Below are 20,137 nucleotides of genomic sequence, written 5' to 3'. Positions count from 1 at the left end.
TGGTGTGCATCAGGGTCTAACAGGGTCCTGCCAGCAACTCTGGTCCCAGCTCCAAAGCAGAGAATGTCAGTCTGCAGAAGCAGAAAGAACAAGAAGACAAGAAGGTAGCACACATCTTCGGAGAGGGTGAACAAATACTCATGGTCTTGACTTTCCAGTTCTGTTTCTGTTCCCTTAAGATGCTGAGCTGCATTTCCTGCTTTCCTTTCCTTCCAACAAATTGCCTGGATTAGCTTCTGTTGGCTCAAGTGCTTTTCTCTTTTCTTCACCCAAAAGAGCCTTGGATCACCCAAGAACTGATTCCCAGAGAAAAGACTGCTTGACCTCTGCAGACTCCAAAAGGTCAGCCTTGGCAGTGATGTGGTAGCTTAGCATGTTTACTGCTGTAGCCTGCAACTTCTAAACCATAAATTAAGAATCCCAAGCACCTTTACCTTGCACAAAAAGGCTTCATTCTTGTCTGTAAATCCCAAGAATTCTAAAGGCATTGACAATTCACAGTGCAACCTTCCTTAGATGCAGGGCTTCCAGGAATCTTTTTCAGACTTGATTAACTGGAAGAGGGGAGATGGGGCTTTGTGGGCCCATTTAGCATCCTTAGCTCTATGAAGGAAGGAGATGAATAATTCTGTTTTTAAAGTACATAGCCTGTGGTTGGTTTATTTTAGAGACTGTTTGCATCTCTGACTTGTGTGACAGTAAATGAGGTTTGCACCCCCATAGCCACTGAACATCAAACAGAAACTTTATCTCTGTGTGACTTAACACATGGCTGCCTCTCAGTGTAAACCCATCTTGCTGTTTAAGATGGGTGAAGGTAGTAGCCATCGCATGGGGTAGACACAGGTGGAAAATGCATCTGGAATTAGTAGGAAGGGGTGAGAAAGACTGGGGCAATTTTGAATTGAAAACTTTGGATACCTGATTGAAAAATCAGCAAATCTGATTTAGGGGAAGAAGTTCTTCATAAAGGAAAAATGTTGATTTTCTAAAAGGAAAGAGAAGTGCTCCTTTTTCTTGAGCTTACCATCTGAAAGTGAAAAAGAAACTAGTAAAAATAAAAGTTCTACTAATATGATAATATGACAATAAGAAATAGAACTCTTAACTTTACAGATTATTCCAAGACATTGAATGGCAGTAATCCAGTAATGGTGTTTTTACTGCCTCTACTATGCAAAGAAATTCAGTATATAGGAGAGGAAAAAAAAAAAAAAAAAAAGCAGGCATTGTGGTGCTGGGTTAAGCCCCGACTTGGGGCACCCTCATCCCTTATAGTGTATCATAGTGCTGGCTGAGTCCCTGCTGTTCTGCTTCCAGTCTTTCTTTCTGCTAATGCACTCGGGATACCTTGGATGCTGACTCAAGTTCTTGAGTCCCTGCCACCCGTGTGGGAGACCTGAATGGAATCCATGGCTCTTGACTTTGGCCTAGCCCAGCCCCGGTTGTGGTGGTCATTTGGGAAGTGATCCAGTGGATGGAAGACCTCTCTCTTTCTCTCTCTCTCTCTCTCTCTCTCTCTCCTTCCCCTTCTCTCCTTATCTCCCCTCCCCCCAACCTCTGTATCACTCTGTCTTATAAATAAATAAATCTTTTATAAAAAGCCTTGTAGAACTGCAGAAGATAAATTTTCTCTCGTCCAAAAAGGTTTTATGGGAATGACTGGAAGTGAAACCTTGAATTTACTACTCTTTGTTTCCTTCCTTTACTTAATTAGTTTCTATCTCTACTGTGCAAATCTCTGCTTTCCTTCCTCCCTCCCTCCCTCCCTCCCTCCCTCCCTTCCTTCCTTCCACAGGCAGAGTGGACAGTGAGAGAGACAGAGAGAAAGGTCTTCCTTTGCCATTGGTTCACCCTCCATTGGCCGCCGCGGCCGGCATACAGCGCTGATCTGATGGCAGGAGCCAGGTACTTATCCTGGTCTGCCATGGGGTGCAGGGCCCAAGGACTTGGGCCATCCTCCACTGCACTCCCTGGCCACAGCAGAGAGCTGGCCTGGAAGAGGGGCAACCGGGACAGAATCCGGCGCCCCGACCGGGACTAGAACCTGGTGTGCCGGTGCCGCAAGGCGGAGGATTAGCCTAGCGAGCCGCGGTGCCGGCCCCTGCTTTATTTTCTGAAAATGGTAGTTGATTGTCTGACGTCATTGGTTTCTGGGTTGCAACCTACCTGATGTATATTGTACTGTTTCATAAGTTACCTTTCTTTCTAGGTTGATTCTCATTTATTTCAGCTCCAAAAAGTGTGTTTAGCTTGGCTTCAACCTGCCCTGTACTGTGGGGCCCACTGACCCAGCTCAGCTTTTCTGTGTGGTATACATCAGCCTGATAAGCCAAAGAGACTGGGGTAATTTTTAGCATGCCTTGGCTGTCTTCATACATGGAGTTGGGTTTATTACTCATGTTGATCAGCTGTGTATAGTTTTTAATGGGAAAAGCAGGACCTCACTGACCTTTCCTTAACAAATTTATGTAAGTCTGCATGGTGTCATCTAGAAAAGAATGTTCTTTCTCTTGTTCCTCTGGGGCTGCCTTCAGAGTTTTGCATTTCAGAATCCCTACATTCCCAGCTTCACACCTCCCCAGTCAGTCATCTGACCCCACAACTTTAAAAACAGACCAGAAGGGGACTTGGAAGGTAGAGAATCAGATTGGAGATGCAGGAGTCTATGGCTGTCAGACATAGTGCTGTACTTTGGATTTCAAGGGAGATTCACTAATGGTCCTTGTGTTTTTGCTATAGTAGTTTGCTTCTATCGCTACATGAGGTCGAATTCTCCTTCCCGGGGTGGCCTTGTCTTTCTAGAAAATGCTGCAGGCCCTCCTCTTTATGGAATTGGATTCCTTCTGATATGTGTCAAGTCCAGGGAAGGAGTATGGGGAAGATCCATCTGTCTCCTTCCTGTCTCCTGTTGTCTGTCTCCTCTCTCCTTTCAGATGTGGTAATTAAGTCACTAGGCATGATTGGACGGAGATTAGGAGATTTAAGAACTAAAATAGAACCACATGTTACATCCCTAGTTAAGTGAGGAAAATGATGTTTGTTTACCTTGTGATTTGTTGGATGCAATTCATGGGGCTTATTTTTCAATTGTGGGATGAGCTAGTATCTCTTCCTATAAAGAAAGTGACCTCTCAAGGGTGGAAAATCATTTTACAAAAGGAAACTTTCTCTCCTAAAAATAGTAGAATTTTTCCCAATCACAGAAGCTAGTTTTTCTAGCTGTGCACAAAATCCCAGTCATTTACAAGTGGAGGAACCTGTTTGAAGAATGGCTAGTTGAGTAGTGGCCAAATTCTTGGGGTTTAAGAGCCTCAGGAGGAATCTGATCCTTGACTGGGAAGTTGTTTTTCCCGCAGTGGGTACGATGGGCACTCAGTTTAACTGTGGGACAGAATCCCATGTGGTTTAGTGGTCTGGACAGGGAGTTCAGAAGGTTCGCATCACGGTGGTAAGCACCAGGCATTGTTCTGCCTGCTGTCACAGAAAATACTTGAAAACAACCACAGTGTCAGTGGCCCCGTGAGTTTTTCTGTTTCATGGATTTTTCCATCTCCCTTGAATTCCACCTGGACATATTCAGCTTTTACCTTGGCTGTTCTAACTATAAAAAAAATGCTGTGATATTATTGATGCAGACATGCTATTTTTGTCATTTCAAACCTTGTATTTTTCAAACAAAATTCAAAGGGGCAGAGAAGCTCAAGTGAAACTGGATCTGCCTTGGCTGCAGGGTCTGTTGGAAGGCTTGGAGTCCCACGTCTACTCCTCCCTCCAAGATGAAGGGCCTTCCCTTGCTCAGGAGGCAGAGCCCTCAGCACCAGGGAACACGTTTTGTAAACTATGGCTCCATGAGCATCTACCACTTTTTTTTAAATTTATTTGACAGATAGAGTTAAGACAGTGAGAGAGACATGCTGCTACGGCCGGCGTGCTGCGCCAATCCGAAGCCAGGAACCAGGTGCTTCCTCCTGGTCTCCCATGCAGATGCAGGGCCCAAGCACTTGGGCCATCCTCCACTGCCTTCCTGGGCCACAGCAGAGAGCTGGACTGGAAGAGGAGCAACCAGGACTAGAACCCGGCACCCATATGGAATGCTGGTGCCGCAGGCAGAGGATTAACCAAATGAGCCAAGGCGTCAGCCCCAGCCAGCATCTACCACTTTTAGTTTCCATTAGGCTTAGTTTCCTTCTTGTTGGGAGTCAGGGAGGAGTCACAGGCCTTGAACGGCTGCCCCAGGCCACCGTCGCTGCAGCACAGGAAGGAAGAGGCTGCAGGCTCGGGTGACAGCCCCTTGCGCTCTGAGTGCTTCCTCCAAGCTTTCCAGTCTGTGCTGAGAAGGCTTGCCCAGCAGATGTGGATAATGAAAGCACCTGCTTATGGAGTAGTGTTGCCTCCTTCAGTCCAGAAAGGTCGACCAGGCACTATGGTTTGGGCATCAGCTCTGGAAAGCTCTGCTGGGGCAGTTGACTCCCTCAGGTCCCATCAGGGAACTGTCTTGGAGCAAAGGGGCTCCAGAGGGTTTGGTGCCAGCACTGATCTTGCTGCCTCCGTCACTATCTTAGATCTTTTACATCCTCCTCCTCCCTGATTCCTGGTTCACAGTAACCATTCGTGATGTCATCTGCGCTTTTATCTAGCAGTAGTGGTTATTCTTTGAGTAGTATCCTTGATTTAGTATTATGAAACTTCAAGGTTGTGACCTTGAATGATAACCTTGACACTGGGTAACTTTCTACTGCACCCTTGTTGGCCCAACTTAAGCTTCCTATTCACATGCAGTGGCCACAGCATCCATCTGAGTACTCCTTTTCCCAGATTCCTAAGTCTCCAGTCTTCCTCTTCTTGACACTAACAAACTGCCAGAGCAAACTAAGAAAACAATTCACGTTCTAGTTCCCAAAACTACCCTTGCTGTTTTAATAGTTTTATGATCTGTTTTTCTCATAGCTGTTCTCATTCTGCATTGCTTTGAGGGTGATCAAAAATTTTTTTAAGATTTATTTATTTGAAAGGCAGAGTGACAGAGAGGGAGATGCGGAGAGAGGGAGAGGAAGGGAAGAAGAGGGAGGGAGGGAGGGAGTGAGGGAGGGAGGGGGAGAGAGAGAGAGAGAGAGAGAGAGAGAATTTTCCACCCTCTGATTCATTCCCCCAAATGCCTGCAAAGGCCTGGGCTCGCCAAACTGAAGCTAGGAGAGTGGAACTCCATCTGGGTCTCCCATATGGGTGGCAGGGGCCCAAGCACTTGGTCCATCTTCCACTGCTTTCCCAGGTGCATTATCAAGGAGCTAGAGCAGAAGTGGATCAGCCAGGACTTGAACCAGCACCCACATGGGATGCCAGCATCACAGGCAGTGGCTTAACCCGCTATGCCACCAGGCCAGCCCTGATCAGTATACTTTAAGGACAGTTGTATCCCCCTTCTTTTCTCTCCCTGTGACTTCAGAGATCAGATCGCAGCTGTGTCTGCTGTGAGATCCATCACTCATTCTCTGTGTCCTTCCATGGAGGTATTTCCAAAGCCCACACTTCGTGGTGTGGGGCTATGCAGTTGGCTGGTTTCTTGACTGCTATATCTAATTGGACTTTCCAAGTATGAGAAGTTCATCAAGTGTTATTCTGAAGTTGTAAATCCCACCAAGACCTGTCAATTGGAGTTAGTGTACCCACGGTGCTTCTAGGGCTGGTGAGAAGCACTGGATATTTTACTCAGAGCCTGACCCTTTGTGCCATGAAACCCAACGTGTGGCCCCAGAGCCAAAGTGTCTTCTAAAAACTTCAGATCTTTCTCTCTGTCTCTGTCTGTCTGTCTGTCTGTCTCTCTCTCTCACATACACACAGAACCACGATGTATTCCAGAAGTGTGTATGAATCAAGAAATAAAAGTTGAGTATGAACAGAGAGTCAGATTTTTCCCATAATTTAACTTGTTTCTCTGTGTAGTCTTCATTCCACCAGGTGGTGGGAAACCCAGGCTGGTACATTACTTAGGCTTTCTGCCCTTCCTCAGAATTTGGCAAAGCTTCCAGGACTTGACTCAGTGTCACAGTGTGAGGAAGCCCACCCAGGCCTTTGTTTACATTGTTTGTCATCATCCTGACCCAAGTAGTCAGCTTTAGTGCACTGCATTTGTGCTAATCTGGGGCACAGGACTGCTTGGCAGAGCTGGAAACCCTGGCGCCTGCCATCCAGCCCTTTTCGATGTGCCCTGCCTGCCGTCATGTCTGATGGGTGGCCCTTCTTCCCAGGCGGTAAACCATGTCACGGAATTATCTTGAAACACTTCCTTCTCTTGAAGCTTGGGAGCTGGAGTGGATGGAGATTGAACGTTTTTACTTTGTTTTACCTGCTGCCTCTGTGGCAGCCCCTGATTTCCTTCTGCAGACCAAACCCATGCATTTCTGACAAACTCCTACTTATCCTCTGGATCTCAGCTACAATATTCCTGACCAAATCTGAGGTACCTGTTGGTCTGCTTGCCTACTGCCTTGTGCTCCAAGCATAATTTGCATTGTAATCACCTGGAAAATTGTTAAAACCACAGGATTTCTGTGTCTTCCTGCGATCATATTGCAGGAACAGACCTACTAGATCAAGGGTTCCTTGGTCAAAGGATGTTGCTTTTTCATTCCGTGACCCCTTCTGATGGTGCCTAGGTCATTCATGGCAGCCCCTCATTAAATCACTGCTGAATGCATGGACAGACTGTTTTAGTGATATTAACCAAACTGGAGTATGCAGTGGCAGCTGTTAGAGAAGGGACCTTGCCTAAGGTGGCCTGCCGGAGGTAATAAACTGGTGTGCAATGTGGATGGAAGTGCAGCCAGAAATGCTGTGCTGTGCTCAATCTAGGTAGCTATGCCTACAGGTATAATAACTAGCTTATAGACATAGTGGGGCTTGGTTTAAGAGCCTGCTGATCAACCTGTGTGAGGGTTCCTGCAGGGCGTGATGGGAAATAAGTTTGGAGAGGTAAAAATCCCAAAGGCGTAAGCAATACAGTATTGAAATGAAGATTTCAGCTAGATCAAGGACAAGGCAAACATTGTGAACAGAATATTGTTCTGCGCATTCTTTGATTCATTTAAATTTGGAGGGTAGGGGAGATCAGCCAAAAACTGGATTATATCCATCTCTTTAATTAGGAAATCTGAGATTTTAGTAGTGGCTTTTATATACCTACTTACCCCAAAGATACAACCACCTGGACTGACATTAAAGGCACTGTTAGAGTGGCTGGCACAGAGAGGTGGCTGGCTCTGAAAAGCTTCTGCTCGTCTTTCCGACACCACCCTGCAAGAATGCTTGCCTTTGGCCACCTGGGCATTGTCTGCCTGGTGCAGTGGCTCAGGCCTGCTGGCGTTTCCTTTTCCCTCAGCCATGAAAAGATGCTTGTTTTGATACTTGCACGTGGGTGCCACTTGTGAATTACGGAAATGTCTCCTGTTGTGTAACATAAACACTGTGGCTTGTACCAAGGAGACTTAGCACTAGAGTTGTGATGGGAGGGGGAGGGGGAATTAGCACTGTCTTAGGACTGCACCAAGGGACCTTGAACTCTGCTGTGATGGGTGAGAAGCCAAACCTCAGGGACTCTGCATTCCCTGCCCTGGAATGCTGAGTTTTGCTTTAGGAGAGCAAGGAGGCTTTGCCCTGCCCTTGCTCACAGCAAACCTGCACATCCTCTGCCAAAATTGGCACCGAGGATAAACCAGCCTGCGCTTGCAGATTCCATCTTGTCCTTACAAGTAAGAGATTCCACAAGGAACATCAAGTGTGCAGGCCATTCCATTCCCTGCATCTCTCTGTGCTTGTGGGAACTCTGCGAGCTTACTTCCAAAGCACACGTCGGGGAGGGCAGTTTTTCTGACTGCAGCCAGTCCTCCAAGGCTGCAGAAAAGGAAATGATGTAGAGCAGGTGAGTGAGTCCCAGGGAACGTGGGATTCTGACTCCTGAGGGGAGAGTGCTGTATGCTGTTCTGAAATTAGAGATCAGCTGCGCCTGGACTGCATTTGATGAAATAGAAGCTGTTGCCTACATGTGAAGTAGAGAGCCCTATGACAGGCAATGGCTTTGATGTTCTCAAATCCGCTTCAGAAATCCCCATAGGAGTGGAATGGGTGCTCAAACATAGCATTCACTTCACAGCAGCATGTTCACCTGCCTGGACCTCTGTGTGCACAAGCCCTGCTGATGTATCTCAACCAGTGTAGCTCAGGCTTGGCAACTGTTCTTCCCCAAGATCCTACTCCAGCCCCCCAGGACACCTTCCTGTCCTGCTCATGGCAAGCCAAAACAACAAGCAGCAATGTAACAAATGGCCTTCTTTCCTTCACAAGTGATGCTTGTAACTGAGAAAACTGAGCTTGAGTCACACTCTGTGTGGATGACTGCATTTATGACAGGCTGAATGATGATGAGTGTGGCCTCTGGTATCAGTAGTTAAGGTTGGATCCCAGTCCTGCCACTTACCAGCAAGTTACTGTTCCTTGCTGAGGCTCCAGGTCCTCCTAGGTAAAATTGAAAAAAATAGCACCTACCTCCTGAGATTTCTAAAGGATGAAACAATTCCTAGTATTTGAGTTTTGCCATGGTAGGCACTGAATTAATATTGGAGTCTTCCCCTTGCTTTTCCAGAGAAACCACTCACCATCCTCCTTCTGCTGGGAGAATCAGGGTGATGCCCTCTAATGTCTAATGGATAAGTCAGTTTCTAGTCTCTTTTCCCTCCCTCCCCTCATTGCTTCCCTGTGACTTTCCCAGTCCCACATTTGGGGCTCTCTATGATTTGATTGATGAACAGATGGTGAAATGTGTGCTTGAAAGACATGACGTTTACAAAGACCTTGGGGAGAGGGGTGTTAGGCAAAGAGAAATGAAGCGAGGAGAGGGCTTATGAAAGAGCCGAAGGCTTTCTGGTGAACACACCGAACCCTGTCCTGCACCCTGGCCGGACTCTGTCTGGATTTGTGTAAGGTCCAGTGTTTTGGACTTCAGGTTATAAATTCAGGTCTACAGTCCATTATCAGCCATTCTGAAGTCCAAAAGAGTTTTCATCTTGCATGAGATGATGGGTATTCTTTACTTAAGTGTGAACATTCTTGTGTTCTAGCAGAGCTGAGTGTGCTTGATTCTATAGTGCTGCCCTAGGCTCTGCTTGGGGGTGTTATGTAACAGGCATTGTGTGTACCCTAATACCATTCTAAATTCTGAAAAATCTTGAATTCTAAGTGAAAAAATTCTGTCTCCAGTGATTTTAAGGATTTCTATAACAAAACTAGCTGAGGTGGTTTCAGCAAACAGTGTACTGAGAGTGGTGGAGGGAAACTTATTTCAATATTGCAGGCATATTTTACAGAACCCCGGAGCAGAAGTGCAGTTATATTTGGAAGGGGCTGGGAAAGGACTTGTGAGGTCCAGGACTTCCTGTGTAGTGTTCTGGTTCTTATAGCTCACGATGGAATGTTCAAGGCTGGCTTTGACGTACCAGTTATAACCCTTGTGACCTAACTTATGGCTAGTGTTGGGAACTTAATATGTAGGTGTTTGGTGGATTGGCTTTCCAGTCTGATATGTTTTTTTGTTTGTGGCCCTATAAACTACATCTTCCTATCAAGTCCACCATCAGAATTTGCCTTTTGTAGAGTCTCTCTACAGGAGTCTCCCAAGGCTCTGCTGAGCTCCCACTAGGCTGAACAGCAATCATGGGTGGGACCCCCTGTGGTTTGTGGCAGGCGCCCCTGTGGTTCCTGTATTGGATTTTTTTTTTTTTTTTTGACAGGCAGAGTTAGACAGTGAGAGAGTGAGACAGAGAGAAAGGTCTTCCTTCCGTTGGCTCACCCCTCAAATGGCCACTACGGCCGGTGCGCTGCGCCGATCTGAAGCCAGGAGCCAGGGTGCTTCCTCCTGGTCTCCCATGCAGGTGCAGGGCCCAGGCACTTGGGCCATCCTCCGCTGCCTTCCTGGGCCATGGCAGAGAGCTGGACTGGCAGAGGAGCAACCGGAACAGAATCCAGCGCCCCAGCCGGGACTAGAACCTGGGGTGTCGGCGCCCCAGGCGGAGGATTAGCCTACTGAGCCGCGGTGCCAGCCCCTGTATTGGATTTGGCAATAGCAGGAATCACTCAAGAATTCTTATTCCCCACGGTTCTGGAGTTTGCTTCACAGAAGAACATATACAGCAAAGGCAATTGATTTGAAATGAGGCAGCCATTTACTACTGGCCCTATTTCTCAAAATTTCTCTAGGTCTCCAGTTTGAGCTCCACCCACATTACTTCTGTGTTCCCGCCCAGATGGTCTTGGAGCCTGACTTCATTGGGTCATAGCTGTTGGAATGTTTAGAATTAGCATAGTCACTTTTCTTCTAAACACATTATCTTTAGCATTAGTGTCTTTAGGAAGCCATGGAAACATCTCTAAATGTCCTTTTCCCGGTTTTGTTCTTATCCAACAGCTCATACAGAAGTATAGGGGATGTCAGGAGGCTAACTCAGTATGGGCAGTGATGACCTATCAGGAAGCTGGAGCTTTGAGGCACATAATGTAGACGTTGACATCCCAATACGCATTCACACTGTGTTAGCATAATAATTATGGGCAGGTGCTGGAGCCAGCCTGTCTAGGTTCACATCCCCATTCCACCATGTACTAGCTTTATTTATTTATTTATTTATTTATTTTTTGGACAGGCAGAGTGGACAGTGAGAGAGAGAGACAGAGAGAAAGGTCTTCCTTTGCCGTTGGTTCACCCTCCAATGGCCGCCACGGCTGGCGTACTGTGCTGATCTAAAGCCAGGAGCCAGGTTCTAGCTTTAAACCTTAAGAAACTAACTTAACCTCTCTTTGCCCTCATTTCTTCACTGTAAAGTGGGTATACTGGTATTGCCAGTGAAAGCACTTAACCCTTGGCATACAATAAGTTCTAACTAAATGTTCGATATTTCCTTCAGATAAGCATAGTGTCTGAATCAGAGTCTTACTCACTAGATAAGTATTTCTTCTTTGCATTTTGTGTCTATCAAGTGAAGGCATTATGTTGGAAAGGGTGAACCCTTCATGTGTCTTCTAGTCTTGTGATAAATGCAGATATGAAACAAGTTTTTACACATGTAATGAGCGTTATGACCCAAGCATTACTTTTTCTAAAGAGATTAGCAGATCATCATGAATCCAACCTTATTGTTTTTTTTTTTTTTTTTTTTTAAAAGGGGAGGGGAGGGGCCCTTTTAAAACTTTACTGGAGGGCAGGCAGGGAAGCAGGAACAGCGAATCCCATTAGGATGGGGGTGGAGCTTAACAACAGCGGTTGGGCCATGTGACCACCTGGCTTCCAGCAATGGCTATGGGGACTGAGGCCTAGGATGTAAATCAAGGTGCAGATCACAACATCGATAAAACTGCCAGTTTCCTAACAATGCTTAGTAGTTCACCTTTCACTCTTGATTGTCAGAATTGTGATGTGCTGTCAGCAAGGCAGGATTTTATCTCAACTTACAGATGAGAAAACTCAAACCTCCTAAGTGGTAAAATGAAGTCATGGCAGGGTCAGTGCCTGACACATAATCAGCCCCAGAAATGTTAGTTGGATTGAACAGTGTCTGGGTATCCTACTCCCCATGTAGTATTCTTTCTGGTTTTTCACGTGGAATACAACCAAACCTCAGCTCTATAGTATTTTCATATCTCATGCTCATGACTGTTAGGATTATCTAACAATCAGCTTCTCTTCAGTTAGCAATTGAGCAATTATAGTTTTTTCCTGACACTTTCAAGAAATATCAGATATTGAGTCCCACCTATAGATTCAGGACATAGCAAACTAATTTTGAAGACGTGTATTTTTAAAATTTTATATGAAAATAAAAATAAATTTTATATGTATATTTAATACTTTAAAAAATATAGTGTTTCCTGAAAAATAGTTTCTGTGAATGGAATTTATAGGCAAAGTAGAATTGGTAGTATACGTGTTTCAACCAGTTCTAAGATTATCTCTCGCAGATATAATCTTTTCAAAGACATTTATATTCATCAGAGACTGATCTCACAAGGATTGTCATGCAAAAAGCTTCAGAAGTACAGCACTCCCCAGAAATTGTTGGCAAGACATAAAACTACATATTGTGAGTGCTTGAAAACAGAAAGATAAAATCTGTCTTTAGCTGTCTGGATTCAATATGATGCTTTGGTTACAGTCCATCAGTAACCTTGTCTTCTACAGGTACCCAGTTTTAACCTGGGTCAGACTACCTGAGCAGAATTAGAGAAGTGACACCAAGGTAGCTATTTGGCATATTTCACATTGACCAAATGCTTCTGTTGTTAAAACCTCTGAATGTAAGACATCTAGTTGAATTGGATTTATGCATGAAATTGTAGGTGCTTATTTGTTTTAATGGTAGGAAGTTGAAGTGAATGAATTCAGGAAATTCTAAGGGATGAGGGCTGAACTGTAAATTGCTCAGCCAACTGCCTATTTGGAAAGTTGGATCAGTCCCCTAGATCTGCAACCTGGGTTGAATATTTGACTCTCACATTTTCCATTTGTAACTTATTGCTCGGGGGAGAGGAAGCATTCATTCACTGATTCATGCTTTTATTCATTTATCTACACAGTAGATATTGATGGAGCCCCTACCAGGTTCCAGGCTCTGTTTTGACACTTAGGACATAGCACAGAACAATAAAAGCAAAGTCCTCACTCTCAATGAACTGATATCTGAGTAGGGCGTAGGGGGAGGCAGACCATTATCCAATATAAATGTCAGGTGGTGATAAGTGGGATGTAGAAAAGTAACCAGAGGGTGGCAGGTGCTAGCAGCAAGGGTAGAAAACCACACTGGGAAATGAAAGACTAAAGGAGAGAGCCCATGGCCACCAACAGGAAAACTGGTTCCAGGCAGAGGGAAGAGCAAGTGCCGTGGCCCTGACGTGCGGCCATGTTTGTCACATTTGAACAGCAAGGAGGTCACTGTGGCTGCCTTTGAGAAACCGGGAAAGTCGGAGGAAATCAAATCACGTAAGGCCACGGTTAAGGCTTTCAGATTTTTTTCTGAAGTTGCTGGGAAGCCAGTGGGAGGTACTGAGCAGAAATAATCACCCTCATTTTTGAAAAGAACGACTTCAGCTGCCGGATAGAGAGCTGCAGGCTTTAAGAGGACCCCTGGGTGTGAGTGTGAAGATCTGCACTGCTTTCCACTGCCCTGGCTACCAGTCAGACTGTGTGCCTCTGTGCTGCACCTGCAGAAGGAGGGGAAAGTGCATCGCCCCAGGGGGCCTGTCAGTGCTGGTGTGAGATCCCCCCTCATGTATGCTAAGGCTTCACAGTACAGGTACGATGATTATTGCTGGTCAGCCTCCAGGTCAGTGATACGTTGTTGTCCTTCCTAGGTTTTCCACCCCATGATGTTGGTATAAGGAGCCTCCACACTCATACCTGTGAAGTGCTACCTTCATATCTCTGCTTTTGGAGACCATAACCGTAACACTGGCGTCTTTCTTCCCACCAGGGACTCTGAGCAGGAGCCTTAAAGGATATTTTGTAAAATATGAGGAAGAGATTGGAGCCAGGGGCAGGGGCTGGGGGAGAGCAATTGGGACCAGCTCACTCAACTGGATTTGTTTCATTTAAAGGCTCTCTCCCTCTCCCATCTCTCCCATCTCTATCATCTCTATTATCTCTATCAAATTCAATGTCCCTGCTCTAGCTTACCCCAGTTCTAAACTGCAGGTATAACTAGTAGTAGCAATTTATTGTGTATCTATCTCTGCATATTTCCCTTTCTTATGCCAACAGCCATAAATACATTTACAGAAGTGTGGCAGTGGTTGTCTTGTTTAATAATAACAATAGTAAAACACTTGGGGCTACCACAAAACCCTACAAATTATATCTAAAAAGTATTTAACAGTGCATTTCATTGGTAGCATATTTATAGTTTATCAGATAATCAAAGAACTCTTGCACCCAACCCCAGCTCCGAATTAAGACCTATCTTTTAAACTAAATAAAAAAGCATGGGGATTAGAGCGTGTTCTCTGAGATCCCTCAACTGTAGCCATTTCATCAAATTTGCTCATGTTCGAATTCAAGAAAAATTTCTTTACCTGATGTGCTACTTACTAGATTTCTCGTTAACCAACCCTTCCCCCACCCCCAGCTTACCTAGCCTAGCCTTAAGGTCCTTCAAAGTCATGAAAAAAATCCCAGTGCTTAATTGAAATAGTTGTTTTCCACCAGTGTAGTTTGTTAACTTCTAGTTCCTCAGTGCTCATCAATACTTGTATATGCTACACACAGCCTTATCAATCAGCATATTGTGTTAAGTCTGAGTGCATGTTTTGGTCATGTAATAAGAGGACACAAGCATAATACAAGTACAGATATCAACAAAGTTTAAAGGTTTCTGCCTTTAGGATTATTTGTAGCTACCAAGGGTAACGGCATACAAAAAGTAAATCTAATCCAGTATCTGCATGAGTTGGCCTAATAAATAAGGACACAGGACCCCTTATTAGAATCTATGAGTGACAGAATCCACTCATCTTGCAGTTGATAGCCAGATGTGATGAAATTGCTTCCCCCAGCAGGACAGCGCTTCAGTGAAGGAGACACTGCACATCTGTTTGGTCATCCCCAGAGGATGCAGGTTTTAGATCTGAAGCCAAATCTGCTGGAATCAGCCAGAATCTTTTCCATTTCGAAGTGAAAAATGAGGATCTTTTTCACAGTTAGCTGACAGTGCACTGGTAGTGTACGGAAACAATTACTGTAACATTTAGACCAATAGAAGATGTAAGCACCCCCCCCCCATTTATTTTTCAATGATCCCACTCAGAATTGACCAGATTAATTTTTTATCCATGGGAAAGAACACTTTCAGAAAGGGGAATAATAGATGGAAAAATTCAGATACTCAGGACCTCTTCCTAATATTTAGAATTGTATTTCTGATTTGAAATAACTTTGGACTTACAGATAAGTTGCAAAAATAATACCCAGAGTTTCCATATACTATTCCTCAGTTTCTCCTAATGTCAACATATTACAAAACCATAGAGCCATTTTCAAACCCAGGAAATTGACAAGGATTACATTATTATTTTTAATAATTTTTCTGAAAGCAAACAGTGAAAGTTTACTTCTACCTTACCTCTGAAGACAGAACTGACATTTTTTCTTCACAAATTATGCATACACATAAAGCCATCTTCTATAACTTTTTATTACAAAGGACTTTAAAACCATAATTAAGAAACAGTTGAGGCAAGCTCTCACAGGATTTCTTCCTCCTTTTGGATAAGAATTTTGAAGGTCTGAACAGCAAATCCTACAAACAGCTGCTTGGAAGGCCTGCATGCATTTGACTTATTGGGGAAGGAAAAAAAAAATCTTGTGACCGTGTCACCTCATGTTTATGTTGCTGATTTAAGTAGTGAGGCAATACTTTGAAAATTACACCACGTGTAACCGGTTCTTTATCACCAAATCCGAGGCCATAAGGGAGTATAACCTCAGTAGCAAGAGCCAAGAAAAACTGCCTTTCGTTCAAGACTCTGAAATTTTAACCCTGATCCTCATGTTAACTTTGCTGAGGCACGAAGTGGGTCTTGCCTCATGTGGGGGACCCCTCTAGGTCATCCCATTGACCAACCCTGGATGAATGGAGGCCATGAGTTCCAGGATGGGCTCTTAGCAGCTGCAAACAACTATAACAATCTGGTGTTCAGATAATGAGCCCCAGCGGTTCACAGCTGCTTGTATCCACCAAGGCCTTGTGGCTTTGGACAGATGTTTCTGCTCTGAACACGGGGAGATGAATGTGCAAAATCCCTGCCCATTGCCAGGGATGACAGCTATCCCCAGTCACAGTCATCCTCTGCAGTGCTCTAAAGCCACTTCAAGGTACCTGTAGAGGTTGGCATCCACTGACAAAGAATAGGCAAACATTTTCTCCTTTGACAACGGAGGCTTCCCCTTGGGAGGCAGGAGCCAGGGATTACACATATTTCTGCATCAGAACCACTGGAGTTTTATAGAGCTAGGCATGATGTGTAGATGTTACAGGATACTTTGTTGGTCCCAAGCTGAATGAAAGCTTTACTCCAGCCAACACATATGTCAGTTTTTAAAATACATCTCAGATTCCAGCATTGGCCTTCTGTTCATTGAGATGCCTTGAAGAAACCAAAGCTGTTTGGAAGACAGTTTTAAAATAGCCTCAGGAGCTTGCTTAGGCTTGGATTTATTAGTAGAGCCCTCTCTTCCATGCCAAACTTTTTTTCTCCTTCAGGATTCTCTGGGTCATGATTCTGCTGAGATCATCTATCCAGTTGCTGAGGTCAGAAATCTAGAGAAATTCCTTGACGCCTCCTTCCCCCAACTCTCACTTTCAATCCATCCTCAAATCCTACTGCCTGGACCTTCTATTTCTTGTTGCATTCCTGTTATTATCTCTCAGCTGGAATATGGCAGCACCCTCCAATTTTAAGATTCTCAACTTCACACATGCCCTTCTTCAATTCATTCTCGTCCACACAGCTGAGAGTAAGCTTCCAAACACATCTAGCCAGGTACATAACTGGTTCATTTGTGGCTATAGCTTGTGCAGCAACCAAAGTGCGACTTTATTCTCCGTCTCCTACTATCCCCTTTAAAAATTTATTGCATGCAGTGGTCTTGCCCTGTGCTTAGATAAAATGCTTGCAGGCCATGGCTTTTCTGATTGTTTTCAGGTAACAGTCTTAAGTCACTTTAAGTCACACACACACACAAAAGGGAATGCAGTACCAATTCAGCCATGAGAATGAATGTAATCAGAGATAACAATAAAATTGCAAAGATGAGATTCCTACCCCTTCTGTTTACCCTTTGCTTCTCTCTGTGCTAAGATTTGCTAATGGGGTGTTTTCCCCAGAGGAATGGAGCAGTGAAGGACCCTACTTCTACTACTGCCTGGTATTTTGGACATTGTCTGTGTCAAGCAATGGGGAAGGAACAGGAGCCCACTACTGCTTCATGTTTTAGGCCTTGCCTGGGACAAACATGGGGAGGGAGCAGGAGGTAGAAGGCAAGAGTATCATTGCTTGCTTGGGTGGCTCTGTGCTCTCTGGCCCTACAAATGGTAAAAGCTATGGCTTTAGAGGGAGCCTTTCGCGAGAGAAGCCATCTGAATGGATGGTCCAGCTTTGTCAGCTCGGGCCATGGTAGCCTTGGAGGAGTAGTGTCCCAGGTAGGGCTGCTATGGGCTATATATGCCATGGGATTGTGAGTAGGTCATCAGAATTTAACTTAGGAATACAGCCTCATACCTTATTTACCAACTGCATATTTCGGACCCATGGAACAACGTGCCTTTTTCCTAGAAGAGATACAGCCGCCAGGAAAGAAGCCACCAGGGGAAATCTTCCCTGCAGTATTCATGCCCTATCCTAAATATAGTCATATCAAACCCTGGTACAAACAGGATACCTCTGTAGTAAGAGTCCCATGCATATATAGGAACAAGATGGTAATTTTCTCACAGACTCAAAACAAAACCAAGTTTCTACCATTTATATTCTCATTTATAATATTGAATCATGTGTCCGTATGGTATAATTTTAGGAAGATATTTTAAAAATCATGTTTTAGAAGGTGTTTGATCCAGCTCTGGTTAAGATGCCCACATCCCATATCTGAGTACCTGGGTCCTATTCTCAACTTTCTGCCAGTGCAAACCCTAAGGGGGACCTGTGATGGCTCAGGCAACTGAATTCCTGCCACCCGTGAGGGAGACCTGGATTATGTCCCTGACTTTGGTCTGGTCCAGCCCCAGCTTCACTGTGGGTATTTGGGTAATGAACCAGCAGATGGAAGATATTCTCTCTCTGCCTCTCTCTCTCAAAAAAAAAAAAAAATCATGTTTTCCCTGAATATTTAAAATATAGAATAATTTTGCAATGTAGTTTTAAGGAAAAAAATGAGATATGAGCTTATATGTAGTATGTTTCATATATACATATATATATGTTCTCAGTAATTCACTACTGACTTCTTGTTTGTGATTATAAAATATTCACGACTAAACTTACCATTTTCATCATTTTTAAATGCACAATTCAGTAGCAGTAAGTGATACACAGTGTTGTTCAACCATTACCACTGTCCATTTCCAGAACTTTCTCATCACCCCAAACTGAAATTCTGTAGCCATTGAACAATAACTCCCAATATCCCCCTCCTCCCAGGCCCTGGTCAACTCTGTTCTCTCCTCCCTCATTTACATGGGGAACTGGTTCCTGGACCAAATCCCAAATCTGTGGATACTCAAGTCCTTATGTAAAACACTATAGTATTTGTGTGTAACCTACAAACATCCTCCAATATACTTTAAAACATCTCTAGGTTGCTTATAATACCTAATACAATATAAATGTACAAATAGTTATTATTCTGCATTATTTAAGGAATAATGACCAGAGAAAAAGTCTACATGTTCACTACAGATGCATTTTTTTCCTTAGTGTGTGTGTGTGTCTGTCTTTCTCTTTCAGATTTGTTTATTTTGAAAGTTCAGAGTTATAAAGAGGGAGAGACAGAGAGGGAGAAAGATCATCCATCTACTAGTTTACTACCTAGATGGCTGCAATGGTCAGGACTGGGCCAGGCCAAAGCCAGGAGCTTCATCTATATCTCCCATATGAGTTCAGGGGCCCAAACACTTGGGCCATCTTCTGCATTATCCAGGTCATTAGCATGGAACTGGATTGGAGGTAGAGCAGCCAGGACATTGACCGGCACCAACATGGGATGCTAGCATTATAGGCAGCAGCTTTACCTGCCCCGCACAGTGCCAGCACAACCCTCCCCCCACCTTTTTTTCTTTCTTTTTTTTTCAAAATATATTATTTGAAAGGAGGGAGGGAGGGAGAGAGAGGAAGAGAGAGAGAGAGAGAGATCTTCCATTGCCTGTTTTACTATCCAAATGGCTGCAAAGGCCGGAGCTGGGCAGGGCTGAAGCCAGGAGCTTCATTCAAGGTCTCTCACATAGGTGGCAGGGTCCCAAGTATGTGGACCATCATCCGCTGCTTCCCCAGCCACATTAACAAGAAATTGAATTGTAAGTGGAACAACTGGGACTTGAACTGATGCTTATATGAGATGACAGCCTCACAGGTAGCAGCTTAACTTGCTGGGCTGCAACACTGGTCCCTGGTGTGCTTTCAGTGTGTAGCTGCTTGTACTCATGGATGCAGAAGGCTGATCGTACTTTTTGTTTCCCTGAACTTAACTGTTCTAGAGCCTTCTTGTAATCATACGATATGTGTCCTTTTAAGACTGGCTTATTTAGCCTGGAATAATGTTTCAAGATTCATCCATGTTGTTGCAAGAGTCAGAATTTCCTTCTTTTTGAAGACTGAATAATATGCCACGTATATACCATGTTTTGTTTCTCCATTGATCTGTTGACAGACATTTGGATGGTTCCCACCTTTTTGCTATTGTAAATGACACTGCTATGAATGTTGGTATACAAGTGTCTATTGGAATCTTACTTTAGATCTTTGGGAATATAAACTATAAGTGGATTGGCTGGCACATGTGACAATTCTTGCATTTAACTTTTTGAGGAATTGCTAAGAAATGCTTTAATTTTTTTTATGGTATCCATCCTAACAGGTATGAAGTGATATCTCCTTGTGGTTAAGATCAAACATTTGAAAATAAGTCTTTCTGGGTGCTTGTGATCTGAACTTAATAGTGCCATGGTATGGTTAACAGCTCCAGCTCTGGGGTCAAGCAGCATTAGGTTTCAACCCCATTAGGAAGACAGCTCCAGGACTGAAGGAATTCTAGGCTATTTGTTCACCAACATATCTCTAATACCTAGAACAGTGACTGGCATGTAGTAAGGAGTTCATAGTATCTGTCAAATGAGTGAATTCCGGTCTGTCTCTTACTAGCTATGGGTTATTATTACTAGCTATTAGGTTATTAAATTAATAACCTAAGTCTCAATTTTCTCAACTGTAATATGGGGAGAAAAGTAATGCCCTCTGCTGTGTGAGGACTGTATGGGGCCCTGCCCACAGGGTGCTTGCACAAGGCCTGGTACATAGTGAACACTCTGTAAGTAACAGTAGCAGTCCTTAT

At 44.2% G+C, this 20,137-nt stretch overlaps 1 protein-coding gene across 9 annotated transcripts in view; it reads left to right on the top strand.

The window, feature by feature from the left end:
* Positions 1–20,137, top strand: part of MOB3B (MOB kinase activator 3B) — a 237,140-nt gene that overhangs the window by 101,202 nt on the left and 115,801 nt on the right. The window contains exon 1 of one of the 9 annotated variants that reach the window (XR_016224162.1): positions 12,512–13,021. The exons of 7 other annotated variants lie outside the window; for them this stretch is intronic. Coding sequence is in view for 1 of the 2 variants with exons in the window: in XM_089318042.1 (XP_089174168.1) it covers positions 13,309–13,334 (26 nt within the window). In the remaining variant the exon portion in view is untranslated. One more of the 9 variants, XM_089318042.1, reaches the window with a different exon arrangement.

Source organism: Oryctolagus cuniculus, chromosome 1 (genome assembly GCF_051225735.1).
Source record: "Oryctolagus cuniculus isolate XC-2025 breed Fujian yellow rabbit chromosome 1, ASM5122573v1, whole genome shotgun sequence".
NCBI lineage: Eukaryota > Metazoa > Chordata > Mammalia > Lagomorpha > Leporidae > Oryctolagus > Oryctolagus cuniculus.
Note: the sequence above shows the minus strand (reverse complement) of the source record. Positions and strands in the feature narration are given on the sequence as shown.